The sequence below is a fragment of the Trichoderma harzianum genome, assembly GCF_003025095.1.
Source record: "Trichoderma harzianum CBS 226.95 unplaced genomic scaffold M431scaffold_11, whole genome shotgun sequence".
In the NCBI taxonomy this organism is placed as follows: Eukaryota; Fungi; Ascomycota; class Sordariomycetes; order Hypocreales; family Hypocreaceae; genus Trichoderma; species Trichoderma harzianum.
The window spans coordinates 538,147-565,643 of record NW_020209259.1 but is presented as its reverse complement, the minus strand read 5'-3'; the positions used below and the strand labels follow the sequence as shown (position 1 = coordinate 565,643).

Below are 27,497 nucleotides of genomic sequence, written 5' to 3'. Positions count from 1 at the left end.
AAGTAATTCCAAATCCGTCGAATCCGGGAATCAACTCACACCATGTATTTACAGCACAGGTCAAATCACTTCCTTTCCGTTCTCTATTTAGGCATTAAAAGCTGTTGCGAAGCCTAATTCAATTCGTTGGACTCTAGGTTAACTAGTTAATTCCCCAAGTTTACTCGGTTTAGGCCTCCATCCAAACACACGAGAAGGCCAACCTCTTTCTGTCCCTTTTGTTCGAGACATCTACTTGCGCAAATCTCCCATGGTTTCTTATATGTGCTACAATTAATCATTGTATTCAAGAGGCCATAGTAAATCATACTTTAGAGGCACAAAGTTAATGGATCCAACCCGAGCGTAATACGACTCACTCTATGCAAAAACAATGAGAGTGACTAGCCCGCACCCCAAATTGGCTGTCTTGCATCCCAGACATATTCACTGTCTTGACTGGTGCTATTCACCCTATTGAATTTGAGACGCGGTTTTCTCTATGGCTAACTTGGAATGGTAACATGAATACTTTAATCTGGAATTTGAACATGTTCAGAAAAATACTGATTGAATCGTACTAAGCTACAAGGCAACGAGCCGGCGTAGCATCATCCAACTACCTCTCAATCAGCTACCTGACCCATCGTCCCCCTGAGTCCAGAGTGTAGCTTAGTAATGAAATATCCACCGGCAGCATATCCAAAGCCTGAAGCGGGATGCCCTTGTGAACAGGAGTGCAGCCCAGTATCTTGGCTCGAATGGAAGAGCCATAGCTAGCCACCATGACAAATCGTCCCCCTCCATCGGGCATGGGCCGCATAGGTAGAGATGATTCTTCCCTCTGAGCTACTCAGGATGTACCATCATCTCCGACACGAACCCATAGGCATATCTCAACTGATCTTGAACTGACAGGCGTGTTAATTGGTTCAGAGTATTTGGCGAGGGCGGCGGTATCTCATACATAGGCCGTGCTAGACTGATTGATACACGGGCTGTATCTAGGAATGGTTTGGTATTGGTGGTCATGATGCCATCGGAAAGAACGAGATTACCATAGGTAAAACGCGAGATACCGTCTACCACTACGCGGTAGTCCTCTCCAAGCCATTGCGCGCGGCGAATGTGTGCGAGCACCCCGATGTGAGAGACTTTGTCGTGCGGACTCCTGACATGAGAGGGCAGGCCGTGCGGATTGTCCATGATGAGTATTATGCCAAGGATCCGTTGTGGTTGCTGCATTGCTTTTTGTAGCGTCTTTCGAACCGACTTGAGGTGTCCTGTCGTTCCCGTGGTGAATTTGTCTAGTTGCATGGTTGTATTAGGTGCGACCATCTTCCTCCACATCACAATGGGGAGATTGTTCCATTCACGCGTAAAGATTGCAAGCTGCCGACGCAGGTGCTCCACCTGCTGATCTTTATATAACGTCCCAACAATAGCCGAGAGGACCTGATTGCGCACGAGCGTTTGTGATGACATTCCCGATAAAGATTCACCACAATAGGGGCATGGTGACGATGTTTTGATGGCGAGGAGTAAACACGCGTGGCAGAACGTATTACAACAAGCTGCCACGCAAGGGTCCTGCAACAACTCTTTGCACAGCTGACACATCAAGTGACTCTCTGCTGCTATTCGAGCGGACTGTATAGCCTCCTCTTCGAGAGCGCCCTACTTTTCCGGGGATAGCCAAAGCTCGAAGTAGCTGATATCGTTCTCCCACCCCAAAATACCGTCTTGAACAAGATCCCATATGGCCAACAGCTTACCATGCTGGTAGGATTTGTGAATAATCCTGGACTCGGACTTGGGCGTCGAGATATTCAGAACTCCGACCTCTGCGCACAAATCCATATTAAGGGAGGCTACACGTAAACACTCCAATTCTGTTTCGAAACAGGCTGCCACCATTCGAAGTGTTGGGTCAATTCGGCCATGTTGGGAGTCATGGACGTTCCTGCAAATTGGGCACGGCCCGGAGGGTTGACACTTTTGACAACAATGATAGCCACATGGTAGTATTAGAGGCTCGGTGATAACCCTTGAGCATATGAGACACTGAAAAAGTCGTACAGTTTCGCGAGGCGTTGGCGTATATGAGCTTCCCAGACCCTGTGGCTGTTCCGCCATGTTTTGGAATATTCGCTCTCCTAAGTCAAGAAAGTAGACGCTGATGTCAATATTTGCTGTTGAAGCTTGGTGAATAAATAATGACGGGGATATATGACGAATGCCTGAAGAATATCTTCTCGCTCCTGAGACTGTGACGAAGCTAAATATCACCAGGCCATCTCAGACTGCCTCAGGTAGCGGTTTCTCACTAACCTTTTTGTCAGGACAATAATTTCCTCTCGCTAGTGGCGAAGAGAACACATCAAGAGAAACAGCTTTCTTCAAGGAGTTTGTTTTTGAAAATGCACTGATATTAGTAGGGATTGTAGCTACGATGCTGTATACTAGGTAGTACGAAGGTAAGGTACGAAAGTACTAGGTCCCATTCCCTTCTCAAGGAATCAAAGCCAAAGCGGTCAACAAGATAAGATAAGTCATAGGCGACGCACACATAAATAACTTCATATCGTTCATAACCAGATATTTTACATACTAGATCCCATCTAATCGTATAAAGCGCAAAACCATAAGACATCCCTCGCATCACAACGCTCCCCAACGCCTATCATTAAACCAGCCCGAGAGATGCCGATCTCAGCAACTCATTATCGAGATGGGCTGTTGATGAAAATGTTCCCAACAGCTTGAGCACGCGCTCCTCCCAACCAGGTAAGGATCTCATACCAAAATCCTCGTATCGAGTCTATTAACCATTAAATCATGCTCTCAGCACTTCCAATCCTCCAGTCTCTTGTACATCCAGCCGCTGGTGTGCTTCAGGGCCGTCTTCCTCTGCGACATGCCCGGCGCATAGCCCTGGCCCATATAGACCTTGTCGTCCATCTTGCATAGATCCTCGACATAGTTCCACTGCATGCACATTGTCCAGCCTTGACAAGCCGCCTCGCACGCCTTAACCGACTCCCAGGCATTTGCCCACAGCGCCTTGTCGTACTGGCCATTCTCTGCGCCCGGCTTGGGAGCCCATTCTCTGTTGCCGGACGAAACCTCGAAGACACCCGAGTAGTTGTCCCACCACTCGGCGTGCTCTTTGATATTGGGAAGGATCATGGCGTTGAAGAAGTCGCGGTGCAGCAGCGGCCCCTTGCTCCAGTCCCAGCTTTGCTCCAGCTCGTAGTAGCGAGCGATGTCGCGGTTGTGCACCTTGTGCCACGATAGCAGCGGCTTGCACCAGTTGGCGTTGGCAAACGCAAAGGCCCAGTGGACCACGGGGTTGAAGCCAAATGTGAACTTGCCGTCGCCGCCGTTCTCGCCAAACTTGACGCCGTGCTTGCGCAGTGCGTGCGCGAGCACCTGGTCGCCGCAGCAGTGGTCGGCCGTGTACTGGTAGTATTCCTCTGTCAGGCTTCCATTTCCGTTGCCCTGCTTTCCAAACGACTGCTCCCACGCTCCTCTGGACAACGCGAAGCCCGCGCCGCCGTGAGCAAAGATGACATCTGACTTGGCCGCATAGCTTCCCAGGTAGTGCGGCTCAGTCGAGTCGAACTTGGCCAGGTAGCCCAAAACGGCTGGCAAGAAGAGATATGCGTCGTCTTCCATGTATATATACCACTTGGCTTTGGGCCAGTTGTCGCCAGCATGCTGGATCAGCGGAACGAACTTGTACTTGTCGATGATCCAGCCTCCCACGGGGCCCCATTCATCGCCATTGACGCCGGCGGCCTCGACATAATAATTGTTGGCCATATACTCGGGCTGCTGCCGGTAGACGTCAAAATCAGGCTGGGCTTTTGCTGTAGAAGACATGTTGGCGAGCACGTCGATGACGTTGTAGGGGCCAACCCGCTCCGGCACATCGGAGTAGATGACGGTGTTGGCTAGGGGGATTCGGTCCTGGGAGAGCGACGTGGTGAAGTGCACCAGCATCCGCTTCCAAATGGTGGTACCGCCAGTTTTGACAATGAGGAGAACGTCATCTGTAGAGAGGCCATTGTATGATATGGCCTTGCTGGGCTTCTTTTCTTTGTCCGTCGTCTTGTGGCTGTTGGTTGGCGCAATGTATTCCACCTCTTTGGATGGCGCCTCTGCCGTTTCCGCTGTCGAGCTTGTGCCTAGATCGACCGGCTTCCGTTGGCCATCAGACAGCTCCACTTCCTCTACGACGATGCCCTTTTGCTTGACCACCGGGTCATAGCCATAGTTCTCCAACGAGGGGTCAATAAGGCAGTAGAAAAGGACAACGCAGACGGTGATGATGAGTGCTGGTATCAGCCGGTTGTTTTTGTATGTTACCAACATTGTGAGGGAAGCAGGAGCAGCAACGGGTCCGGTACATTCACTCACTCAGAGCTGCGAATTTGAGTAAGGAACTGACACGAGCTTGTGGAAAGGGGAGAGAAGGAGAAAAGAAGAGAGAAAGAAGAGGTCAAGCCCGCTGTCGATCTCGCGCCGGGATTCTACGCCGAACCGGATCGCCAACTACTTTGGCACTACCAGCGCACATACTCCGTATAAGTAGTGCTACTATTTATCCGGCAATTCCACATGCACGCAAAAGGGCCTCTGGCGCACAAAGACTCCATAAACACGGAGGATCCAGGTGAGCCAAGACAGAAAGCTGCTAAATTTGAGCTGGCTCCGCGCGATGACTTGTTCCGGCATAGAGACGGAAGAGAGAGAAGCCCCCTTTGACTCGCATGACACGCACCGCGCCAAGCTGAAAGCTGAAAGCTCGCTTGTACGAACTACGGCTGGCACCAAAGAGACGAAGAGAGAAGAAAAAAAAAACAATGCCTGCCTGCCTCATGGACCGCCCCTGGATGGCCCCAGAAGGAGATTGCCAAAACGGGTAACTGCCGGACCAGGAATACTCAGCCCCTGGTTAGAGTGCCGCTAGAGTGAAAAATGGCGCCGCCGGTGTTAGAAATTTGGTCCCTCGCTCGCCCAATTCCGTGCTTGGAACGGCTTCAACGGAATCGTTCTTGGCGCTGTTTTTGTTCTCCTTCTTCTTGCACCGATTTTTCGAATTTTTGTTTAGTTATGAGGCTATAGTGTCTCATTCTTCAACTGCCTATACAGGAGGGTAAAAAAGAACGAGTGGCAATATCGGAGATTAAAACAAACTTGCCGGTTACACGCTCGTATGTATGGAGTTGTGGCAGAGGCGGGATGTTAACGCTTACGACTAATAAGTGGACCGGGATCGGGAACTCGTCCATGGATTAACGTGGATCACGCTGCCTATCCGTGTGCCAAAATACTTCGTATTATGTGTGGTGTCTCTCAGGCGACAAGTCATACCATGCAAGCAACCATCTTCGTCTGTAACACAGGTATGATGACATAATTCATATTTCTTTGATTTTCCAATTTCTCATCTTTGAATTGTTTTTATGTCATTGTGGATACAGAACGACTTATACAGGCAGGACAAAGTGTAATGCTGACATGTTGTCTTAGTCTTTTAAGGAAGTTGTCTATAGAACGTTGCACGTTGGTTTACTTTACAAAATATCTCCAAGAATAGTACATTTAGTTGTGTTCATCGACATACGACTATATCTATTCGCGAAACTTATAGTTACATACTTAACTATTTTAAGCTTCTCGTGAAAAGCGAAGAACTTGGGGTCTCTCTCATCTCACAAGGACATGCCATCTTTGGTTAAGAGCCTCTTCAAATTCCACGTGGAGGTAATTAAGAAGACATCGATGCCACCGAAAGCCGGTGCGCTGTTACGGTAGTCGGACATGCAAGCCACCAGCCTGTAATCGACAGAAGTGGCGAGGCCGTGAGAGCGATGTTGGCGAGGAAAGCATCACGAGGGATAGAAAAGCTGATGTTGAGAGATGTGAGTTGAGGAAACTGCCGTTTATGTTACTTGAGTGGATACGATGACCGGATGTCCTTGTGCTTTTTCGCTGGTTGTATGCTTGGACACTGTTTTTCTCAGCTCTGTGGTTGTCTTCTCAACTGACTGACGACGTCATCAAGCCGCAACTAATATTCTCGTTCATTGCCTATTCAGTGTGCATTCTTTCACGACGTCAGCCTAACTGTATCAGTCCGAAGCTGAAGTATTCCGAGCAGCCTCCCGCCAACAAAAGGCTGTGAAACGAGCACGGACATTTACTTGCACATGTGCAAAGTGCGTTCGCATCGAAAAGAACGCAATTGCCTTGGAACCGGTCCTTTCAACTAAGACTATGGACGGTGCCCAGCTGAATCAAATCTCGGCCCCTATGCAGGAAAGGGCAAGGTAAGGATATACGACATAAGAAAAATAGTCCAAAAGAGAGAAACCCGAACAAGGATCAGAATCCCATTCGTACCGCAAGCCAGTTGCCGGTAACAAAGTCGTCTTTGGCATTGGTCTTCGTCCAAATTAACCCTTGCTGCGCCCCCTGTCGTGTCTAAGCCAAAGGCAGCTTTAGCCTGGTTGTCCGCCAAGAGGAGCGCGCTACTCGTAAAATTATACGGAGCTGCGGGTTGAAGCTCACCCGAGGAATTAAGAGGCGAATCAACGATTGCCGGAGAAGAAAAAAAAAGAGCGAAAAGAAGACGAAAAAAACTGGGACAGTTGACAGGGCTGATGAGAGAGAGAAAAAGAAGAAGAGCGTAACCGTCCAGATCGAGAAGCTGGGTGCAAAAAATGGACACTCTCGGGCCAACTGGAACTCACAGCATAAGCACGCTGCTCTTTTCTCTCGAATCGGCCGCTCAGCAAACATCATGTTCGACTAATCATTCACGAGAATAAATTTCGTGTCATGTTACGTTGCTGAGAGAGTCATTCCGGCAGCCGTCCTCTGACTCCGCCTCTTGCTGCCTGGATACGATACTTGGCAGACATCTCGGCATCTCAAGTCAGACGAGTATCCATAATGGCTAAGGTAGTTGGCATACGCTTAGCTCAAGTTGTCAGTCCCTAGCTCCCCCTTTTTTCTCTTATCTTGCACCTATTCCCGATACTTTCTTTATTTTTTTTTCTTTGCCGAAGTAGCCTAAACAAGTGCAGTTCTTGAATCTGCAGCCACTCGTTTCTTGTTCACCACTCTTTTCTCTGCTCAGAGGTTGCTAAATCCCGGCCTAACTCGCCGTGGACCAACACATCATGGACTCATTCCAAGATGTTTCGGTCCCTCAGATCGTCACAAAGGGCCGCCACACTTCATGGCTTCGCATGCTGCTCCACGTTGCGGGCTGCTTGCTCTTCACTCCCCTTTATTGGGCTTTTGCCATCCACTGTCGTTACCCTGTCACGCTAGATCTCATCTTGACTATCCTCCTCACTGAGCTGAACCGACTTGTCAATGAAGGCCGAAGGCTTCAGTTCTATGAAGAGGATCCAGAACCGATGATGCCCCCTCAAGATGAGAAGTCTGATGACGGCTTTTTCGATGAAAAGAAAGTAGGCTTCACGGTCACGGAGACGCAAATTGTACCGCAGTCGAGGCTGGATAGTATGGCCGCAGTGGTGGGATGGCGTGAAGATCCTGCTTTGTTTACCAGGGCACTGGAGAGTTACAAAAGTGCTATGCATTGCAAGTTTATGCTTGTTGGCATTGACGGAGACGACGTGCCTGACCAGGACATGGTCGACGTCTTTAACAATGTAAGTCATCATGGTTCATATCTAAAGGCATCAAAACCCACTAACACGAGTGAACCCGCTAGGTATATCCCACCCAGTCAAAGGTTGTCCATGTTCCTCAGCCCCTTGGCGAGGTAGCAGAGCAGTTCATTACCAAGCATGTTTCCATCTGCAAGCAAAACGGCCAGCCCATCAACATGAGCGAGTGCCATGAGATTGCCATTCGGCACTGCTTCCAGCTTGCCCGAACCATCCTCGAGCAGGAAAAGATCGACCTCGCCAATGTACGCCATATATGCCTCCGCCAACGTCACATGCACAAGAAGGGTATCATGTTCACTACGTTCATCTTTGCTCTTGTCATCGCCGACGTCCTGGGCATCGAGTTCTTGTGGTCGTCCGACTCAGACACTTTGGTATTCCCCGGCTCTATCCACAAGACTGTCGATGCCATCGCCCACGACCCTACGATTGGCGGCGCCAGTTCCGGACTCGTCGTTCATAATGGATACGAAACTACTGTGACAAATCTCGCCGCCACCGTCTACTGGGGCGAGCTGTACCTGACCCGTTCAATGCCTGCTTTCACTGCCACGAGCGACTGCCAGAGCGGTCCCAGCACTGTATTCCGTCTCGCCGCAATGCCCGCAATCCTGATCCCCTGGTATCTCCAGAAGCTGATGGGGAAACGCATGATTATCAACGAGGACCGACATCTCACTACTAACCTCCTTCTGCGTGGCTGGGGCGTCGTGTTTGCTTCCGACGTTCTTACTGCTACCGACACTCCTACGACACTGGCTCGCTGGCTGAAGCAGCAAGTCCGGTGGGCGCGCGCCACGCACATTGAGTCTCTGCTACAACCCAAAGTCTATCTCATCACGCACCCTCTGCTCTTTTATAGCATGAGCAAGCGCGAGTTTGGCCCCATCATCGCCTTCATTGCCACTATGTGGTACTTTTTCACCGGCGAGCGACTCATCATTGTCTTCATCTCCGACCTACTTGTGCGTATCGTGGCTAGCGCCCTATACAACCTCTTCCGCAACCCGCACCGCTTGGAACGCGCCTCTCTCAAGTGGATTATCCCCGGCATGTTCTTCTACCACCTGCCGCTGCCCGCCGTCCACGTCTGGAGTCTGTTTACCCTAACGGCCGACGGCTGGGGCACGAGCATGCGCAACAGCAGCGAGATGGCCAAGAAGGACAGCGTCAGACAGGCGTGGTGGGAGACGGGCTTCTTTGTGGGCTGGATGGGTGTCGTGGCTGGTTGCGTGGCCAGATGGGTGGCGACTCACAACGAGATGCAGGAGAGGGAGATTTTGGCGGCCATGGTGGTGAGTTTTGCGGCAGCGGCTGCGGTGGCCTGGAGATTTACTATCCATCAACCGTCATGATAGTGATTACGATGAAGAAAGATGTTGATGACGAATATGTTGATGTTGGAGAGGAGAATGAGGCTGCGAAAGTGTACAATTTATAGATGAGTGCATGTGATGCTACGATGCATCCCGGATGGTGGATTCATGGATAACGGGCAACGGACGCTTCTCACAAGCGCCGGTAATGACTTTTATGTATATTAATTAGTAGTAATATCTTAGACATGATAGAATAAGCGATGACATTTTGTTGAAACCCGAGACATGAGACCTGAGACTTGCAGAGTGGTGTTCTGTTTGAATACGTGTTAAGTGGTTCTGATAGGACATAGCGGGACACGAACTTTGACGCGCTTTGTAAATGGATGCGGATCAACCCACTTCTAGCCCGGTATGACATAATTTTTGGACTGCGCTGAGTGAATGAGACGAGGGAGAGGAAGTGAAACAAAAAGATTGGCAGCTGTCTTATTTCTTATCACATTAACCGACAACTTTTTCTTCTCTTTTCCTTTCTTCTCGTTCTCTCTCTCTCTCTCTCTCTCTCTCTCTCTCTCTCTCCTCGCAATCCACCACTCAACTCTACTATCACAACACTCACAAATCTCAACAACCGACAGCAGAAAATGGCTCCCGTCCCCTCCCCCGAAGTCCGCGCCAACATCGCCGCAAAGATCGACGCCCTCATCCTGGCCGTCGAGAAGAACCCCGATTTCAAACGCACCTCGTCCAGCGGCGGGCTGTACCACGTGTGGGATTTCGCCCACCGCACGCAGTACATGCTCTTTGAGGTGGATGGTATTCGTCAAGAGGGGTATGAGTTTAAGCATGCTGGGCAAATCAAAATCAGTGAGTTTCATTCTTCTTCTCAAATATGTGATTGATACTTGGTCATTTAAAATGCAAACGAGAAAGAAAGAGGGAATATATGCTGACAAGTGACTTGTAGCCAAGCGAGGCGAAGAAGCGGCAGAGGAGCTGTATACCGATACCTTCACTCGCTCCGTCACGCTGGACCAGCTTATTAGCGGTCCACCCTTGATGCGAAATATGATGGGCATGAGTGGAGAGATTACGCCCGAGATTCAGGCTGCGTCCAAGGCGGTTATTGACGCCTTCCCGGGGTTTTGAGAGAAGTGAGCACGTTGTTGGGAAATGAAGATGGTTATACAGAGCAGAGGATCAATGAGACGCCGGGACGTGATTCAAAGAGTCTCATACTCTGCTCTTTTTTGGACCAAAAGACTGAAGATTGAGTCTTAGTTTAGATGAGATAGTGATGTAGATACCATATTGTAGGCGAGTTATACCATAGCTGCCGATTTTGCTGGACAGCACATACAATGCGAATCCAATTCACAGTTCCCCTTGAACTCCCCTACGCCGTTAATTTTTTTTTTTTTTTAAATTTATTTCTATATAAAGTGTAACTTGTGTGAGTAGCGAGTGTGTAAACAAGCCAATTCCCCCATCCCAGCTCTATCTAAATAATCCCAATACATAATCCCACATTCTCCCCATCACCACCACCATCCTCCTCATCGTCCTCCTCATCGTCCTCCTCATCCATCCACCCAGAACCGCCTCATCACCCTATCCGCATACTCCTCACTCATCCCCCAATTCTCAACCGCATCCTCAATCCCCCTCTCCATCCTCTCCACATACTCCTCCTTCGGCCTCCCCTCCGTCACGCGCTGCCTATCAACATACGCCAGCACCTTCACCGGCGTCAACTCCTCTTCCACCCGCTGCTCCTCCCCGTCGATCCTGTCCGTGTTGCTCACCCAAGAAGCCTCGATGTGAAGCTTTTCGTAGGCCCAGGGTACGCCCTCGTATCGGTCTAGTCGCTCTTCGTCTTCTACCGGTAGTAGGTAGAGCATGCCGTATACTTGGCTCTCTGTGTCTTCTTCCATCCTGCTTTTCCCCTTTTGTTCGACTTTCTCATTATCCCCTTCTTCTTCCATGGGAATGTCTTCCTCGCTCTCCCTCACAATGTTTGCATATCCCCTCGTGTTGATAACCCACCGCCACCCCGTAACTTTCCCCAACCCGACAGCTGTAGAATAAGGACAACGCTGCCGCATCTGCTCCGTCGACAAGTTGCTTCCGTACGCGAAATAGAGAATCTCGCTCCTGTTCTCATCGGTGATGGTCAGGGTGCTGTCCTGCGAGTCCTGGCTCCCCTGCGAGTCCATTTCGTCGTCGTCCTGTAACTGTATCTTGTATATTTTGCGTATCATGTATTGTTGTTCGTGTTTGTGTTTGTGTTCCTCTGTATGCGTGTGTAATAGGGTATATGTAAGATGACTCTTGTCTGTCTCAGTTGTGTGCTTCCTCTCAAGCTGATCAAGTAGCGCCCAATAAAAGTAATTCGTCGCCAAATAATGAAAATACTGCCAAACAATCGAAAATTCCCTTCAATGTACCTTTTAAAAGATCAATTCGATCAACTTGCAAGGCTGTTGTCTGTCAAAAAAAATGCCCAACCAGCAGCGGGAGGCCTTTGAAAGATCGATGCAAGGCTGTGCTGCGCACGGCCACCCCGAAACAAGGCGGAACCACGGAAATCAATAAACCACAACGACAATCCTGGACAAAAAGAATAGACTTCAAAATCCTTCTTCCTAAAGATAGAACTTCTATCTTTTTCCAATTTTTTCTCTTTAAAAAAATATTTGTTCGTTAACCGAAGGAGGCGATGATGAGGAGAACAGGGTCGAGAGAGACAAGAGGTACATGGGTGAGTACACGGTCAGCAGACTTTGGTCCAGGCAGCAAGGCAAGTCACTCCAGTCGTTCCCCATGTCCTGAATAGGCGACAGACAAATAGTCCGTAGCCGAGTTCTATTTCTATTACTATTCCTATTTCTGAATCCTTGCTTTGCGGGATATGTTTTTCAACGTCCTTCCTTATGTAGTATTCATTGTTGGCTGGACTTTTGTGTCTCATCATAGCAGAAATCTAACAAGCATTCATCCTAGAGTGAGGTTAGTTATCAACTCTCACAATGACAGACAACTACCTAGGCAGAAATCACGCAGATCACGCACAGGCACAGCATTGCTTCAGGTATCAAATCATCATCATTCATGCAGGTTTCATTTCATATAATACACTTCTTTAAATGCCCATGATATCACTTCACTTCCTCTCACCCCTCCTCGATGCTTCGCCCGTGCATTGCCCATCCATTACCACCACAACCCTTGCGCGCGCGGGCTGCCTCCAACCAGTGAGGCCTCACTCTCTTCGAGCAAATCCCATAACTCATTTTTTTCATAACTGCAAAAAATGGGAGAACAAGCAAAAGGAAAAAAGAGAAAAAAAGAATCCCATGCCCGTCTCCATATATGATGTAATAATATCCTTCTCATATCACCCGCATTTTCGCGTCTAATTGATATTTGTTCTTGTGATAGTTGCCTGCCCTGTTGAGTCCCTGGAAATGCGGAAGCAAAATTAAAAAAAAAAAAGAAAAGAAATTCGAGAAAAATAAAACAAAAAAATGGAGAAAATAGTAGAAAGCAAGATTCTAAGTAATCTGGGCGAGGAAAGGGCTGACCATCAGCTCATCGGCGCTTGGCCGCAGGTTGTGATCCAGCTCAAAGGTCTGGCCCAGGAACATCTTCGCATCGTCACTAGCATGCTCCGGTATGGTGGGAGTTGCTTTCCCGCCACCAATCCTGAAAATGGCCTGGAGCTGACTGCAATCCGGGAATGGGTGCGAGCCCGTCATCATCTCCACCACCAGACATCCCAGGGACCAAATGTCAGCCTTGCGCGTGTATGAAGTCTGCTTGACGACCTCGGGCGCCATCCAAAACACTGATCCCTGAAGGGAAGGTCGGTGCTTGTTGTTGGCGGCTCCGTTGAGAATGTTGGACGCCTCCAGCTTCTTGGAAATACCAAAATCGGAAATCTTGATTGTGCCCTTGTTGTCCACCAGGATGTTGGCACCCTTGATGTCTCGGTGGATAATGTCCATGCCGTGCAGGTAGGACAAGCCTGTCAAAATCTGCCTCACAAAACTGCGCACCAGGGGTTCGGGCAGGGCGCCATACGAGTTGAGCATGGTCTGGACCGAGCCACCGGGGACGTACTCGAGGAAAATGTTGAGGTGTTCGGCAGAAGAGCTGCAGCCCAGGTATTGCACAATGTTGGGATGTCGCAGCTCTCGGAGAAGGCTGATTTCGCGCTTCAGGGCATCAATCATGCTCTTCTTTCGGCTGTCGTTTTGGCTGTTTGCACCAGGCGCTGGCATCTCGACCTGCTTCACAGCCAGGAGCTCTCCCGTCACTGCGTGCAACGCCAAGTACACGCTGCCAAAGGATCCCTGTCCAATCAGGGCTCCCTTCATCCATTTGTTATCATCCCACGAGTCTCCCGCCAAGAAACTCTCCAGCTCTTCGTCAGCCTCATCCTCGTCCTCGTTGAGGGCCTGCTGAACCTCTTGGAAGGAGCCGGAGCCAGTAGACCCATCCGCATCATAGTAGCTCGTGCTTGTCGTGTTGCCTTCGGGGTCGGTGACGCTGAGGCCAGTGGTGTCGCTTGCGTCCGAAAACGAGACATATGACTTGCGGTTTGGCTCTGTGGGCGACGATGCCTCTTCTTGCAGAGTTCCGAGCATCGACGATGCAATCGAATCTCTGCTATAAATCGTTGGGGCTCGCCCGCCCTGGAGACGAAGTTTGGCTACATGGGCACTTCCACCCAGCCAAGAGTCTGCAATGGTAGGGATGGGAGGGGCATCCTGGATGCTTGAAGCAAAACTCAAATTGCTCGCCACGCTAAGACGGCTGTTGATCTTGCTCAAGCGGGTTGATCTTCTCATGGAAAGCCTGGCGGTTCGGTCAATGTCCTCGCGGGCGTGGTCAGGGAAATATGATGTCAGATCTGATGCGATGAGCTCGCTCGGCGGCCGGAGTCCTCCAAACTGCCGCAGTCCTACCTTTCTCAGCGGGTTGCGATCAGGCGAGGAAGGTCGGTCCAGCTCTCTATACGCATTCGCCGTGTTTCGCTCTCGGGCTGCAAAAGAGACGGGCGACAGGGGGTTTTGAAGCTTCTCATTCCAACTCTCACCCAAGACTTTCTGTACCTTGATCTGACTCCTTTTATCTACGCTCTCTAGCGCTCGCGCGTGCTTCTGCTGCTCCTCCTCCAAGGCAATGGCGGCAGCGCGCTGCAGTTCTGCCTCGCCGGGCTCTCCAGCTGGTACTCTTCTAAGAATCAAACGGTTCCTCTCCGGTCTCCGCTGATCCTTGATGATGCGCCAGAGCTCCGTGTCGCCCAGTCGACGGCACTGGCTGGGGTCGGCATCTATGCCGGTCAGGACCCAGAAACAGTAGTTTCGCTCATGATCTTCGCGGAGGCCGAATTTGCGCAGAGTGACGCGCATGACGTCCTCGCAGGTGTTGCATTCGGCAATCTTGACAACCTTTGTAACGCCGCCGCTGGAAATGACACGGATAATGTGCTGGCCCTGAGGCAGGGTAGCCATGAGGGAACCGTCCAAGCTGGAGTTGTTGCGCGTGTGAGTTGACATTAGACGACCGCTTGAAGTATTAGACGCCGGGTTCTGGCTCCCGTGAGCTACATAGCCTCTACCGGTGGCATATTGCTGCGATTGCTGCGGCTGTTGCTGTCGTGTTCGCACATCTGGTACTGGCTGGGGAGAAGTAGGTCTTGAAGTAGGTCTTCCGTGGTTGGAGGCGCCAGCGCCAGACATGTCGACCTGCCTCGAGTAGCGCTTGTTGAGAGAGGGAGTAGCGGCGGATCGTGGGTTGGAGGCCATAGCAGAGCCGCCAAGGCTCTGCATAGGGAGGATATCCAGTCCAGCAAACGAATCCTAGATGCGGGGGGCAACTGTCAGTAATTATCCCCTTTCCTCTACCCAAGTACCGAGTGCACAAAGGAAAACTCACCCTATTTCTCTTCTTTTGGTTGGCATACGCCTTTGTTCGCAGCTTCTTGATGCTGAGGAAGAGGCGCACGCGGTCGCCAACCTTGTCAATTCCCATCTCTTTGAGAACTTCTTTGTCCATCTCCAGCAGGTTTTCGCCATTGATGTGGTTCTTGCGGAACAGCTTTTCGTATTCCCCACACTTGACGCTGGCGAGATAGTCGCAAACTCTGTCCTCGTCCCAGTTCTTGACGGAATCTGGGCCGTCCGAGTCGGAGAAGTCTGACTCTGTCGGGCTGGAAAAGCCATGCGAGTTGCCAGTCATGGCGGGTATTCTCCTTGACGTCGGTAGGCCGGAGGAGTAGTCGCTTGCGACCATGGTTGCGCCGCCTCCTCCTAGAGGAGCGGGATACGTGGATTTGGCGAGCATTGCCATCTTTGCTGTGTTTTTTTTTTCTGTCTTTCTTAATTTGATTTGGTGATTGTAAAATTCAAATGTTGATCTCGGCGAGAACGATGTTGTGCCGTGCTTCGATTGCAAACGCGACCCGCGGTGTTTGCAGTTGCCGAGCGTCGACTTGATGGTGCGATGCGTCTTGCGTCTTCGCCCGTCGCCAATCTCGATTTTGGCTCTTCGGCTTCTTCTTCTTCTTTTTCTCTTCCACCGTCGAATCAGGACCCAGAGCTTCAGGCCACCTCGTCCGTGGTTGCTGCGGTCGTCACGACACAGGCTCCCGGCTGAAGTCGACCGACGGCGTCGAGAAGGGAAAAAAGGGGAGCAAGCTGGGAGGTTAAAAAGAATCAAGGCCAAACAGGAACGAATTGAGCCCAGACGAGAAAATAGCGGCCAGGCGGGGGCGCTTCTCCTCCTAGGGTATGGATGTGAGCAGGTACTCGTACAGTACGGTAGCAGCAGATGGGCGATTGGTGGCGATTGGCCACGGCGGGACCCCCCCTGTAACCTCGTGGAAATCAGCACAGATGCGCTAAAAAGGTGCTGAAGAAGCGCAACTCGGCAGTGCAAGTACTCGTACCTGCAACCTGCGACACAGCTGCGACGACAAGCTGAGATTGCTGGATTGTGATGCCGCCGAATTCGTTGACGGTTTATGATGAAAGGAGCACCAGTCCCGGCATGTGCAGTTTGCTATAGACGCCTCTTGTACCTGTTGACCTGTGCCTGGATCGGGCGCTAAGAGGTGGCTAAGGTACCGGCCGTTGAGGCGTGTACTCGTACCTCACCATTCATGGCATATATTGAGATGGAAGGGGACTCAAACAAAACAATGGATAAACCGGGTCGCAGGCCGTCGTCCTTAATGCCGGGCGCTGAAGTGACAAGCAGCCTGATTCTGACGCAAGCAGAGCTTCTAATAATATCATGGCTACAGTACGGTACATGTACATCCATACTTACGCATCCATTCCCGCCGAGAAGATCAACTCTCAGCTATACTGGGGACTTGTCCACCAGACCCCATGGATCGATGTATGTATACATACCTCCAGTGCAGGTAGCATCGTCAATGGAATCATCTCCGGGCACGGTAATAAATACATGCTTCAACACAATCACCAGCCGTCAAATGTTGCCTCGCACGCATGTCTATAAGCATACAAGCAGCAGGATCGTATCCGCTCTGGCCTGCTGGAAATGGATCAGCTCCGGTGTCCAAGTGAGATTCGCTCCCGAAGGTGCTGTCTGTGCTCTACAAAGGTACGAGTGTTAATATAACCCATCCCGGAGCTTCGTATAATATCACCAGTAGAGTTGCATCTAGGCCTATAATAAACCCGTGTGTCTTCAAGTTTGTAAGAATACTGTATGTAGATGGAAACCCACCCAAGATCATACCTATTATTCAAGTATCTTCTATTTTTGTCGTTGTGGAATTCAACCCTCTTCATCGTCTTTTCACTCTCTTTTTGCCTCCTGCGAGCCATTTCCAAGGGTTCCATGTGGGCCTCGCGCATTGGCTCCACGACCCCTGTTGAGCCCTGGCGCGCGTCATTGGTCCGCCATCTGCGAAACGTGAAACCAGCGGCGTTTCGAAGTTTCATCTCGCACCCACCGCATTTTGGTGGCTCGTCCATCGTGTGTGGCCCGTGGGCCAAAGCGTCGATACGGGGGGGAGAGAAACGCCCTTGCTCGCACCGAAAAAACTGCGTCCAGATGTATGTTGTCTTTTCGCTACAGTACTCGTACAGCACAGTATAGCACAGTACAGTATCGACAGAAGAGCTGATAAGGCGGTCTGTCCGCTCACAGGGGCCAGGCCACAACAGCGTTGTAAATCAGAACAACACGAACCCTGGGCCGATGACGATTGTTTAGGACCCCTAGCAGGCGATTTTCCGATTCCCATCACGCGCTAGCACACGCCCGATGCCCTGTCACCAACCTGAACTCGACTCGTATGCTTACCGGAGCTTGACGGCGACTCGCATTCACCCATCTTACCATCTTTCGATCAATCGCACGGGGGGCTGCTGATCGGCTGCTGGCATCCTCGGACTGGCCTCATTGCTTCTAGAACGTCGAGGGTGTCGGCCTTTGATCCAAGGCAGCAAATCAAGGCTGCAGCCTGGTTCTTGTTCGCTGGCAGTGCATGCGCAGACGCAGACGCACGCCTGACGAGGCAAAATGCGGCCTCTCGTGTGCAGTTTTCATTGCATGTGCTCGTACCCATCCATGTATGTACACACTCTGTGACACCACCACCTAACCTCTACCTACCTTGGTATGATAGAAGTAGCAGCACATCATTTAAACAACAGTAATATCAGGCGCAAGTATTAATGGGATGTTTCCACTCGGAAAAGCGCCCGTCCAGTCAAGCTCCAGTCAGCATGCATGTACTGTACATAGGCCCGGCCATCCAGCCCACGATACCCTCAACTGCTAATTCGTCCGCACAATGTTTCACATGGTGACAGCCCGGCGCTTGAAACAACTGCACCAATCACGCAGCGGCTGCTTGACCGGGCCGACGCGAATCAATCAAATTCTTGCCGGGATGCCTGAAGAGCTGGCATACAAACAAGTGGAATTGCCGCAATCAACCCCAAACGGCGGACACCCTCACGTTGCGCCCTCGTGATGCGTATCACTCTATTCATCACAGCGCCTTGTTATTGGGCCTGCGCAATCACAAATGGATGGACGTGATATTGATCGGCCACAGTCACAGTCACGGCGCCTCGATCTATGCTGGCCTAATAATAGATGCCTGTGTCTTCAAATGGGACAGATGTCTGCCATGCATGAAAAGATATCCGTGGGCAAGGAATTCTGCACCATCGTTGCCTTATTAATCAAGGTGGCATGTAGAACTACCCATCCATCGTGCCACATCCTTCTAGTAATGTAATGGTGTTTAGCTCAGATTCTTAGACCTACCAAATCTTATATCATACTCTGTAAGCTACTCAAAAAGCTTGCCTCGTAAGCTCGTCCACAGCTTCTTCCAAGCTTTCCGCGATATCGCAGCTGAAATCGTGCTGCTCCAGCTCGTAGATGGCGTCTTTTGGACCCCGCGATAAACCAAAGTCTCACACTAACATGTCTGCACCCAGCGCCCACACAATATTCGTTAGGGCGCAACACTGGCTGAGAAACCGGTTTTGAGATGTCGCAGTCATCCTTATGTCAGGCACCACAAAAGAGCTTTGGACAGCTCTCGAGCAAGCTCTCTTTACGCTTTCCATCTCTTTCTTTTTCTTCGTAATTGTTGGCATCCTGGATAGCGACGTTAGCAAGCACGGGATTCCGTGATACCTCTGGGATCAACAGCTGTCAGATCCACTTTCATTGGTGGCCGTAAATCCGATCTTCGGCACCTATGCCCAAAGTCATTTGAGCTTGAAGAAGCTTCGCGGTGACAAGCCGCAGCTCTCCGGACGTCAGCCCTCGAGATCCTCCTTGTGGAGGGTCAATTGAATTCGTGTCCATTGCTTCCACATAGCCTGTTAGATCTGTAATTTCATCATGGAGACAATTCAGAGGCCCGTTGTCAGCTTTCTGGGCCCTATTGCCTCATATTCGCATCAGGTACGCTTCTCATCAGGCGCCATATAAAAGGACAAAGCTAACCAAAGCTCATCACATAGGCAGTCCGCCAGGTGTTTCCAGAACCAACGTGGGAACTGAGGCCTGCAGCAACGATAGATGGTATGCAATCAAGTCAAAGATGGATAAAGCCCTGCGCTTTCTAACCACATGTGCCCCCTTAGACGTCTTTGACCAGGTTCAATTCGGAGAGGTAAAGGCCGGCGTCGTCCCCATTGAAAATTCTACAAATGGCTCAGTCGTCTTCACCCTCGATAACCTCGCCGACCGCAATGGTCGGTACAAAGACATCACCGTCGACGGCGAGATCTTTGTCGACGTACATCACTGCCTGGTGGGACACAGAAATCCATCCCCCGTGCTGGAGCTGGAAGACCATGGAGACGGGTCGGGAACCTGCACGCCTACTCTCACGGACCCGCGCCCGTCGAAACCAAAGTCAAAGCCCCTCGCGAATCTGAGACACATCAAGAGGCTCTACTCTCACCCTCAGGCGTTTGGCCAGTGCAACGCCTTCATCTCGACGTACCTCAAGGGCGTTGAGATTTTCGACGTCAGCTCGACTAGCAAGGCTGCCGAGATTGTGAGCCAGGACACAACCGGCACTTGGGCGGCCATTTCCAGCGAGCTTGCTGCCAATCTCATGCAGGGCTTGGATATGTTGGCCAGGTCTATCGAGGACCGTGACGACAACACCACCCGCTTCCTCATTATCGGAAAGAATACGACTGTTCCCAAGGACTGGAATCTAGTGAAACAGTCGGTGGGAGAGGCTAGTACCAGGACTCTGATATCGTTCACGGTGCCTCATACGTCCCCGGGTGCCCTGGCCGAGGTTTTGAGCGGCTTCAAGGCGCATAATCTAAACCTCACGAGCATCAACAGCAGACCAAGCCTGTTGGCTCCATTCCAGTACATCTTCTTCATTGAATTCGAGGGCAGCAAATACGATGACCCAGATGGAAGAGTAAAAGGGGCGTTGGATAACATTGACCGGGTCGCCCAGAGTTGGAGATTACTCGGAAGCTGGGAACGGTACAAGTAGCTATTCCAGTAAAATGGCAGGGATGAATAAGACAAGAACTCAAGGAGAGCCTTGTCTTACCAAAATGCTTCCCAACTAAGTTATTGCGAGGCGACTACTGCATCTAAGTGACCAACGTAGATTAGTACATGTAGGTTGACGAGTCCTTTTTCTCTCCCAGGATTCGGCTGCCAAGGCCGCTTGACCGCCATAAGAGTGAATGAATCCTGGCCTCTCTTTCTACCGTAATCATTGTGCCAGTTTTTGCATGGAAGAAAAGAAAGTGCAATGGAAGGTAAATACATCGGTACACATACTTGGCATTGTGCCTGGCATGTGAGATCTACGGACCACAGAAATAGCCGCGAGATGTGCACTTCAGCCTAACACAAGGGAAAGCTGTCAGTCAAATCTTCGGATCAACTGCCCGACAGTTACGATGGAATGCCGCCTTGAACCGCGCCAGCAATGACGTGTAACACTCCTTTAGCCTGGCCACATGTCCTGGGCTGTCCCACGGCCAATGAGAGGCTGCGGCGACTGCCAGCGTCTCGGACTGTCGGCGTGGGGTCAAACGGAGTCTTTCGTAGGGATCGATGAAAATCTCGCCGTTTTTGGTGTCCCCCCCGGCATATCTAGCAAAAATGACATTCTGGAGGTTCTTGTCCGCTTTGCCGTGCGGAGAGATGCGGCAAATCTTTTGAGGGAGATAAATGGGCGATAGGGCGGGCGGTGCTTTGATCCGAAAAGGTTCGAGATCGCATGGCCCGTCTCACTCACCACCCTATCTCATCTGTCTAAGACAACCTATCACGTTGGTCAGCTGGACCACGTCCAACCTCCATACTTGAGCTCGCTGCTAAGTGCCGTCTTTCTTCCCCCAACGAGTCCTTTTCCTTTCCCACCCTTCTTCCCGTTATCAATGGTGCCCTCGCTTGGAATGACTTGCAGCCAGCCAAAAAGAAAAGGAACCGGGGGGCCAACCTAGCGCCACAGAAACCCACTCAAAAGCCATTGGTGGTTCAGCTGCCCAAGAGTCCCCTCGGCCCTTTGGACCCATGGCTTTTTTTTCCAGTGAAGAAACCATGACGTCGCAGAAGTCAAGGCTGGCCTCGAAACGGTAGCCAAGGGGGTGAATGGCGACAGGCCTTGTAGGGCTTCTCCGTAAGGTACGGGTGGACCGGGCCCCATACGAGTGGCTCGGGCGATTGGACGGGCTTGCGAGCTGGCCCTTTTGATCGCGAGGCTTCCGTTCCGTTGCGGGCATGTGAGTGGTGATCTTGCGAACGCTTAAGCCAGCCGCCTGGGGAATTGATCCAGAAAAGCGGCAAGGTTTCGGTCCCTCGGGGGGGTAATTCCAAGGACGTGGCTGCATTGGAACGAGGGCAGTGTTCAGGTTCAGGTACTGGGAGGCGCCCTCCTTGCTTTTCCCCCGGGCGATGGTCCGAGATCTCGAGTGTATATATATGTATCTTGTCTGCTGCTCCCTCCCCCCTGTGAGATTTTAAATCCCGTTGAACTTTGTTGTACTTTGTTTGCAATACTCCGTATGTCTGTATAATTTGACTTGGAAATACGATTTTTCAATATGGCTCCTCGACCGATTTTTGCTGCGACTCATCCCAGGGCGTGTTCAACGGCCTTTGAAAGGGTACATACACACCATACTCTTCGTCCATGGAAAAAAAATAATAATAAGAAGAAGTTTTACTGACGAGATGCTCGTGTGCTCAGGTGTTCATGGCCCGTCGTGATATCCTCGAGTGTGGGCACGAGCCATTCGGTGATGCCTTTTACTTTGGCCCAGAGTTCTTGAGCGACCGCTTCAGGGACGATGCGGATTATCGCAAGAACACGGAATACTGCAACACCACTTTCAAGGATGTCTTGGAGAGTCTCGCGGATGCGGAAAAAGAGGTTCGAATTCTCCCGTGTCAGAGAGTATCCTTTGATCGAGGGCGGATGAGTTCCAAGTGGAAGTCTCCAAGCCCGCCTTGAACACCCTTTCAATATCCATATTCATGGTCGCCCTTCGATTGAACTACCATTATTTCCCCAATGGTGCACTTTGGGAGGAGCAATTGGAATTGGAACAGGATGCGATACTTACACATACCAGGGCAAGCGTCTCTTCATCAAAGACATGGCATACTATCTGGTGCCACCCGATGGGAAGCCATCACAAATCGCACCGTCTCTCGGCGGCGGCAAGGAGCCCGGCAATCCAACCGTCCTGCCAGTCGACATCTTGAAGCGCTTCCACTTCACTTTTCTCATCCGCCACCCCAAGCGGTCCATCCCCTCTTACTACCGCTGCACAATCCCTCCTCTGAGCGAAATCACCGGTTTCGACTACTTCATGCCCAACGAGGCCGGATACGTGGAGCTCGTCCGGCTGCTGGACTTTTTGCTGGAGCGCGGAATCGTCGATAGAGACCACATCACTGCCATTGACGCTGATGATTTGCTCGATAAGCCGGAGCCAATCATTCGCGAGTATTGTGCGCGCATTGGCATTGACTTCAAGCCAGAGATGCTCAAGTGGACCGAGGAGGATCGCGAGTATGCGGCACAGATGTTTGCCAAGTGGAATGGCTTTCACGATGACGCTCTCAAGAATTCTTGTTTTCAGGCGCGATCTCACGCTCAGGTAAGATGAAGCCCACGAATTGTTGAAAATGTTTACACATTTTGCTTACTTTTGGGATAGAAAACTTCGACTGTTGAGTCGGAGAATAAGGAGTGGGCGGAAAAGTACGGGCCTGAGGCGCAAACGGTTATTCGCCAGACTGTCGATGACAACATTCCTCATTATGAATACTTGAAGCAATTTTGCATTACTGTTTAATGAATCTTTGGACGATTGGGTACTGGGTAAAGGGAACATGTTTTGTTTTTTAGAAACTCTTTTTGAGTGATTGGTCTATGATACAATATATCGGTCTGGCTTATACGGCCCACCGCATCTTTTTTTTTATATGTCCGTAATCAACGTCGCTTTTTGCAAACAAGATCTCTGTCCAAGATACCTTCATCATGCCGTTACTAGTACATCTTCCTATGCCCTTGACATTTCGTTTCATGCCATGTGCCATCTCCTGCTCGAATCAACCCCCCATCGCATTTTACGCTGCCGTCTTGGTGACCTGCTTCTCGGGCTCTCCTGAGGTATATGTCGGAGCCTCAAATAGAGAGTGCGTCACATTACTTGACCACGATTCAGCGTACTTCTTATCCTGGTCGTTGGCCCAGCTGATTGTGACATCAACCAACTCTTTCTCGCCTCCTTCAGGCTCCGCAGCCAAGACCTTGTTGCCACGGCCCTCGCCCGCCAAAACGGATGCCATGTCGGCAATCGCATTTTGCTTCTGGGCATTGAGAGCGATTCCACGCTCCTGCTTGCTTCGGATTGGTTGGTAGTCGAATCCCTTCTCCTTCTCCTCGGCAATCTTCTTCTTGTCCTGGCTGGTGTACTCTTCCGGTCGCTTGTGTCGCAACTCGTCTGTCCATGCAACCTCGTGGAGGTGCTTCAACTCTCGCAGTTTTTGAAATACTGAGCGGCCGACGGATCCTTGGCCGGGCTGGAATCGAATGTGGGCAAGCGGTGACCAGTAGTCTTTGCGAAGCTTTGCAGGCTTGGTCTTCTTGCCGTTGAACGGCAACTGCTTCAGGCCATGGAACCCCTATGACACCCAGTAAGATACTATGATACGACAGGTTGTAAGCGGGGGATATAAGAGGCGAAACTAACATCCAATTGCTTGGTGAAGCTGTAAATGACCTGCTCTGATCTTCTGTGGGCAAACACCCAGATATTCTCTCCATGGCTCTCGGCATCTTGGGATCCTGCCGCAGCCCCCCGTGGCCGGCCCGTGTGTGCAAACCGCACTCCGGATCTCAAAAGGCCCAACAATTGGCCCTGGCCGGGTCGCGAGGCGGAATTCATGGCTGCCGTCCGTCGTCTGGTTGAGCTGGTCGCACGATCCGTCTAACAAAGAAAATCGCCAGACAAACTGCTTTGCGCGGGGTCATGTGACATGCGCACCAAGTTCGCTGAGCTGAAAGTGCCTGCGCCGATAAGATTGGGCTGGCCAATCACAGGGCGCGCTCCCCACCTCGCGTGTTAGGCCTCCACCAACGCCCAGTGACGTCGGGATGAATCTTCCAGGTTCCAGTGACTTCTGGGCAGCTCGAGCTAGGCCTGGAGCTCACTGGAAGCCTCTCGCGTTGTCATTGTCTGCCCACCACCTGTCAGGCACTCCACCCAACCGCTAATAAATTGCATCAAGCATTCCATGATCCGTTTCTTCCTTTCTTTGTTCTTCATCCTTACTCTCTACAGCAAAAGGCACAAGAAGCCCAAGACTTGCAACCTCGTTTGCTTGCTTGCTTGCTAATCACAACTTTACGACGATAACGAACAAACAAACGAACTGACTTGATACCCCGCTGTTTGAATAGCAGCCCAACCTTTGTCAAGCTATACACTACCTTATACCCAACCTCGATTACGCTACTACTACATCATCCTACCATCTTTCTACATACTACACTTCCTGACACACATTCGCCATGACTTCGCGAATGGACTTTACGGATCGTGCTCAAAAGGCCATCGAGGACGCCATGTCCATGGCTGAGCAGTACGGCCACTCACAGCTCCTGCCGGTACACTTGGCCGTGTCTTTGCTGGAGCCCCCTATCGACCAATCCAAAGACCAGCAGAATGGTCCTCAGCAGACCACCATCACTCTCTTCCGACAAGCCATCGAACGAGCACATGGAGATCCTCAGCTGCTCGACCGTGCCCTAAAGAAGAACCTGGTGCGGCTACCAAGCCAGGACCCTCCCCCTGATCAGGTCTCGCTGTCACCTTCATTCCACGCCGTTCTGCGGAAAGCCCAAGACTTGCAAAAGGTCCAAAAGGATACATTCATCGCAGTTGACCATCTGATCACGGCTCTATCCGAAGATGTCGGTATCCAGGCTTGTCTCAAAGAGGGCAACATTCCCAAGCCCAAGCTACTTCAAGAAGCTGTCGCCGCCATCCGGGGCACCCGGAGGGTGGACAGCAAGAACGCAGATACAGAACAAGAAAACGAAAACTTGGCCAAATTCACCATCGACATGACCGCCCTCGCGAGAGACAAGAAGATCGACCCTGTTATTGGCAGAGAAGAAGAAATCAGACGAGTCGTGCGAATCCTCTCTCGCAGAACAAAGAACAACCCGGTTCTTATTGGTGAGCCCGGTGTTGGAAAGACCACCGTCGTCGAAGGCCTGGCCCAGCGAATTGTCAACCGAGACGTTCCTGACAACCTAAAGGCCTGCAAGCTCCTTTCCCTTGACGTCGGTGCCCTGGTTGCCGGCAGTAAGTTCCGTGGTGAATTCGAAGAGAGAATGAAGGGCGTGTTGAAGGAGGTCACCGAGTCCAAAGAGATGATTGTTCTCTTTGTTGACGAGATTCACCTTCTCATGGGAGCTGGCTCGTCTGGTGAAGGCGGTATGGACGCTGCCAACTTGCTGAAGCCCATGCTTGCTCGTGGTCAACTGCACTGTATCGGTGCGACGACATTGGCCGAGTATCGCAAGTACGTTGAGAAGGATGCTGCTTTTGAGCGTCGTTTCCAACAGGTTCTGGTCAAGGAGCCTACCATTCCTGAGACCATCTCCATCCTGCGTGGCTTGAAGAGCAAATATGACAGTCACCACAAGGTCAGCATTCTCGACAGCGCCTTGGTGGCAGCAGCCAATCTTGCTGCGAGATATCTCACCTCACGACGCATGCCCGACTCTGCAATCGATCTCATCGATGAAGCCGCCGCAGCAGTCCGAGTCGCCAGAGAATCTCAACCCGAAATCATCGACTCTCTGGAGCGTAAGCTGCGGCAGTTCAAGATTGAAATTGCAGCTTTAGAGAAGGAACATGACGAGGCATCCCAGATTCGTCTGCAACAGGCGAGGAAGGATGCCCAGAATGTGGAAGAAGAGCTACAGCCACTCCGCGAAAAGTACCAGAATGATATCAAGCGAAACGATGAAATCCATCAGGCCAAGGACAAGCTCGAAGACTTGAAGAAGCGACTTGAGGATGCCATCAACGCAGGAAACCACCAGCGGGCTGCCGATCTCAAGTACGGTGCCATTCTCGAACAAGAGGCACTGATCAAGAAGCTGGAAGACAAGAAGAATGCCGCTGATGTCGCGCTCAACGCAAATGGCGACACCAGCGTCATGGTCACCGATATCGTGACGGCAGATAACATCAATGAAATCGTCGCGCGATGGACTGGCATCCCTGTTACCCGACTAAGGACATCGGAAAAGGAGAAGCTTATCCAAATGGAAAAGGTCTTGAGCAAGGTTGTCGTTGGCCAAAAGGAGGCTGTTCAATCAGTCGCCAACGCCATCCGACTTCAGCGCTCAGGTCTCAGCAACCCCAACCAGCCACCTAGCTTCCTGTTCTGTGGTCCATCAGGTACCGGCAAGACGCTCCTTACGAAGGCTCTAGCCGAATTCCTGTTTGACGATCCAAAATCCATGATCCGCTTCGACATGTCCGAATACCAGGAGCGACACGCACTGAGCCGTATGATTGGTGCCCCTCCAGGATATGTCGGCCACGATGCTGGTGGTCAGTTGACTGAGGCACTCCGACGAAAGCCCTTCTCAATCTTGCTGTTTGACGAAGTTGAGAAGGCGGCCAAGGAAATCTTGACGGTTCTCCTCCAGCTCATGGATGATGGCCGAATTACCGACGGCCAGGGCAGAGTTATTGACTGCAAGAACTGCATTGTCGTCATGACATCCAACCTGGGAGCTGAGTACCTTGTTCGCCCAGGTGTGAAAGAGGGCAGAGTCGATGCCAACACAAGGGAGCTCGTCATGAGCGCTCTCCGCAACTACTTCTTGCCCGAGTTCTTGAACCGTATCAACTCCGTCGTCATCTTCAATAGACTGACGCGCAAGGAGATTCGCAAGATTGTCGACTTGCGTATCACGGAAATTCAGAAACGGCTGGAAGACAATGGCCGCAAGGTCTTTATACAAGTCTCTGATGAGGCCAAGGACTACTTGGGCAACGCAGGTTACTCTCCGGCATACGGAGCTCGACCACTGGCTCGTTTGATTGAGAAAGAGGTGCTTAACAGGCTTGCCATTCTCATTCTTCGAAACAGTATTCGCGATGGCGAGACTGCTCATGTGGAGCTTGATGACAACAAGATTGTTGTGCTATCGAACCATCCCGATAGCGGAACAGATGATGATGACGAAGACATGTATGATGAGGACGATGTTGAGGATGTGATTGGAGAGGACATGGACGAAGACATTTATGATTAAGCGGATTGATTCAGGAAATGAAATTTCACCAAAAGTTATTTTTCTTTTGTTAATAGGTATGTTCCTTTCTGGTCACATACATGGCATACGGAGTTTTTAGGAGGAATAGGGAAACCGTTTTTG

General features: G+C 51.0%; 13 protein-coding genes across 13 annotated transcripts; 6 read left to right on the top strand and 7 right to left on the bottom strand.

Annotated features, from left to right (window-relative positions):
* Positions 1–828: 828 nt before the first annotated feature.
* M431DRAFT_92452 (hypothetical protein) lies at positions 829–1,185 on the bottom strand (the record flags this gene model as incomplete). The annotated part of the gene is made up of 1 exon (XM_024924360.1): positions 829–1,185. The coding sequence occupies one exon, from the start codon at positions 1,183–1,185 to the stop codon at positions 829–831; it is 357 nt and encodes a 118-aa protein (XP_024771391.1).
* A 471-nt stretch (positions 1,186–1,656) lies between these two features.
* Positions 1,657–2,115, bottom strand: M431DRAFT_497983 (hypothetical protein; the record flags this gene model as incomplete). The annotated part of the gene is made up of 1 exon (XM_024917651.1): positions 1,657–2,115. One exon carries the CDS (start codon positions 2,113–2,115, stop codon positions 1,657–1,659), a length of 459 nt encoding a protein of 152 aa, XP_024771390.1.
* Positions 2,116–2,537: 422 nt separating this feature from the next.
* Positions 2,538–4,614, bottom strand: M431DRAFT_510859 (glycosyltransferase family 31 protein). The gene has a single exon (XM_024919550.1). The coding sequence runs from the start codon at positions 4,354–4,356 to the stop codon at positions 2,824–2,826; it is 1,533 nt and encodes a 510-aa protein (XP_024771389.1). The 5' UTR covers positions 4,357–4,614; the 3' UTR covers positions 2,538–2,823.
* Positions 4,615–6,933: 2,319 nt separating this feature from the next.
* M431DRAFT_149084 (glycosyltransferase family 2 protein) lies at positions 6,934–9,294 on the top strand. The gene is made up of 2 exons (XM_024912788.1): positions 6,934–7,673; positions 7,736–9,294. The coding sequence occupies exons 1-2, from the start codon at positions 7,173–7,175 to the stop codon at positions 9,047–9,049; spliced, it is 1,815 nt and encodes a 604-aa protein (XP_024771388.1). The 5' UTR covers positions 6,934–7,172; the 3' UTR covers positions 9,050–9,294.
* Positions 9,295–9,607: 313 nt separating this feature from the next.
* M431DRAFT_510856 (hypothetical protein) lies at positions 9,608–10,409 on the top strand. Its single transcript, XM_024919549.1, has 2 exons — positions 9,608–9,883; positions 9,984–10,409. The coding sequence occupies exons 1-2, from the start codon at positions 9,661–9,663 to the stop codon at positions 10,163–10,165; spliced, it is 405 nt and encodes a 134-aa protein (XP_024771387.1). The 5' UTR covers positions 9,608–9,660; the 3' UTR covers positions 10,166–10,409.
* Positions 10,410–10,469: 60 nt separating this feature from the next.
* Positions 10,470–11,339, bottom strand: M431DRAFT_510855 (hypothetical protein). Its single transcript, XM_024919548.1, has one exon. It carries the CDS (start codon positions 11,230–11,232, stop codon positions 10,597–10,599), a length of 636 nt encoding a protein of 211 aa, XP_024771386.1. The 5' UTR covers positions 11,233–11,339; the 3' UTR covers positions 10,470–10,596.
* Positions 11,340–12,005: 666 nt separating this feature from the next.
* Positions 12,006–12,502, top strand: M431DRAFT_225692 (hypothetical protein). Its single transcript, XM_024913603.1, has one exon. The coding sequence runs from the start codon at positions 12,163–12,165 to the stop codon at positions 12,433–12,435; it is 273 nt and encodes a 90-aa protein (XP_024771385.1). The 5' UTR covers positions 12,006–12,162; the 3' UTR covers positions 12,436–12,502.
* A 68-nt stretch (positions 12,503–12,570) lies between these two features.
* On the bottom strand, positions 12,571–15,373 carry M431DRAFT_484671 (hypothetical protein; the record flags this gene model as incomplete). Its single annotated transcript, XM_024916223.1, has 2 exons — positions 12,571–14,883; positions 14,960–15,373. 2 exons carry the CDS (start codon positions 15,371–15,373, stop codon positions 12,571–12,573), a joined length of 2,727 nt encoding a protein of 908 aa, XP_024771384.1.
* Positions 15,374–18,648: 3,275 nt separating this feature from the next.
* M431DRAFT_522676 (hypothetical protein) lies at positions 18,649–20,258 on the top strand. Its single transcript, XM_024920511.1, has 3 exons — positions 18,649–18,988; positions 19,048–19,108; positions 19,171–20,258. Exons 1-3 carry the CDS (start codon positions 18,926–18,928, stop codon positions 20,049–20,051), a joined length of 1,005 nt encoding a protein of 334 aa, XP_024771383.1. The 5' UTR covers positions 18,649–18,925; the 3' UTR covers positions 20,052–20,258.
* A 602-nt stretch (positions 20,259–20,860) lies between these two features.
* Positions 20,861–21,685, bottom strand: M431DRAFT_225647 (hypothetical protein). Its single transcript, XM_024913602.1, has one exon. The coding sequence runs from the start codon at positions 21,403–21,405 to the stop codon at positions 20,950–20,952; it is 456 nt and encodes a 151-aa protein (XP_024771382.1). The 5' UTR covers positions 21,406–21,685; the 3' UTR covers positions 20,861–20,949.
* On the top strand, positions 21,619–22,878 carry M431DRAFT_92163 (hypothetical protein; the record flags this gene model as incomplete). The annotated part of the gene is made up of 4 exons (XM_024924328.1): positions 21,619–21,681; positions 21,765–21,947; positions 22,150–22,680; positions 22,741–22,878. 4 exons carry the CDS (start codon positions 21,619–21,621, stop codon positions 22,876–22,878), a joined length of 915 nt encoding a protein of 304 aa, XP_024771381.1.
* Positions 22,879–23,155: 277 nt separating this feature from the next.
* M431DRAFT_8038 (hypothetical protein) lies at positions 23,156–23,976 on the bottom strand (the record flags this gene model as incomplete). The annotated part of the gene is made up of 2 exons (XM_024922937.1): positions 23,156–23,713; positions 23,782–23,976. The coding sequence occupies 2 exons, from the start codon at positions 23,974–23,976 to the stop codon at positions 23,156–23,158; spliced, it is 753 nt and encodes a 250-aa protein (XP_024771380.1).
* A 626-nt stretch (positions 23,977–24,602) lies between these two features.
* On the top strand, positions 24,603–27,374 carry M431DRAFT_8037 (hypothetical protein; the record flags this gene model as incomplete). The annotated part of the gene is made up of 1 exon (XM_024922935.1): positions 24,603–27,374. One exon carries the CDS (start codon positions 24,603–24,605, stop codon positions 27,372–27,374), a length of 2,772 nt encoding a protein of 923 aa, XP_024771379.1.
* Between the last annotated feature and the right edge of the window lie 123 nt (positions 27,375–27,497).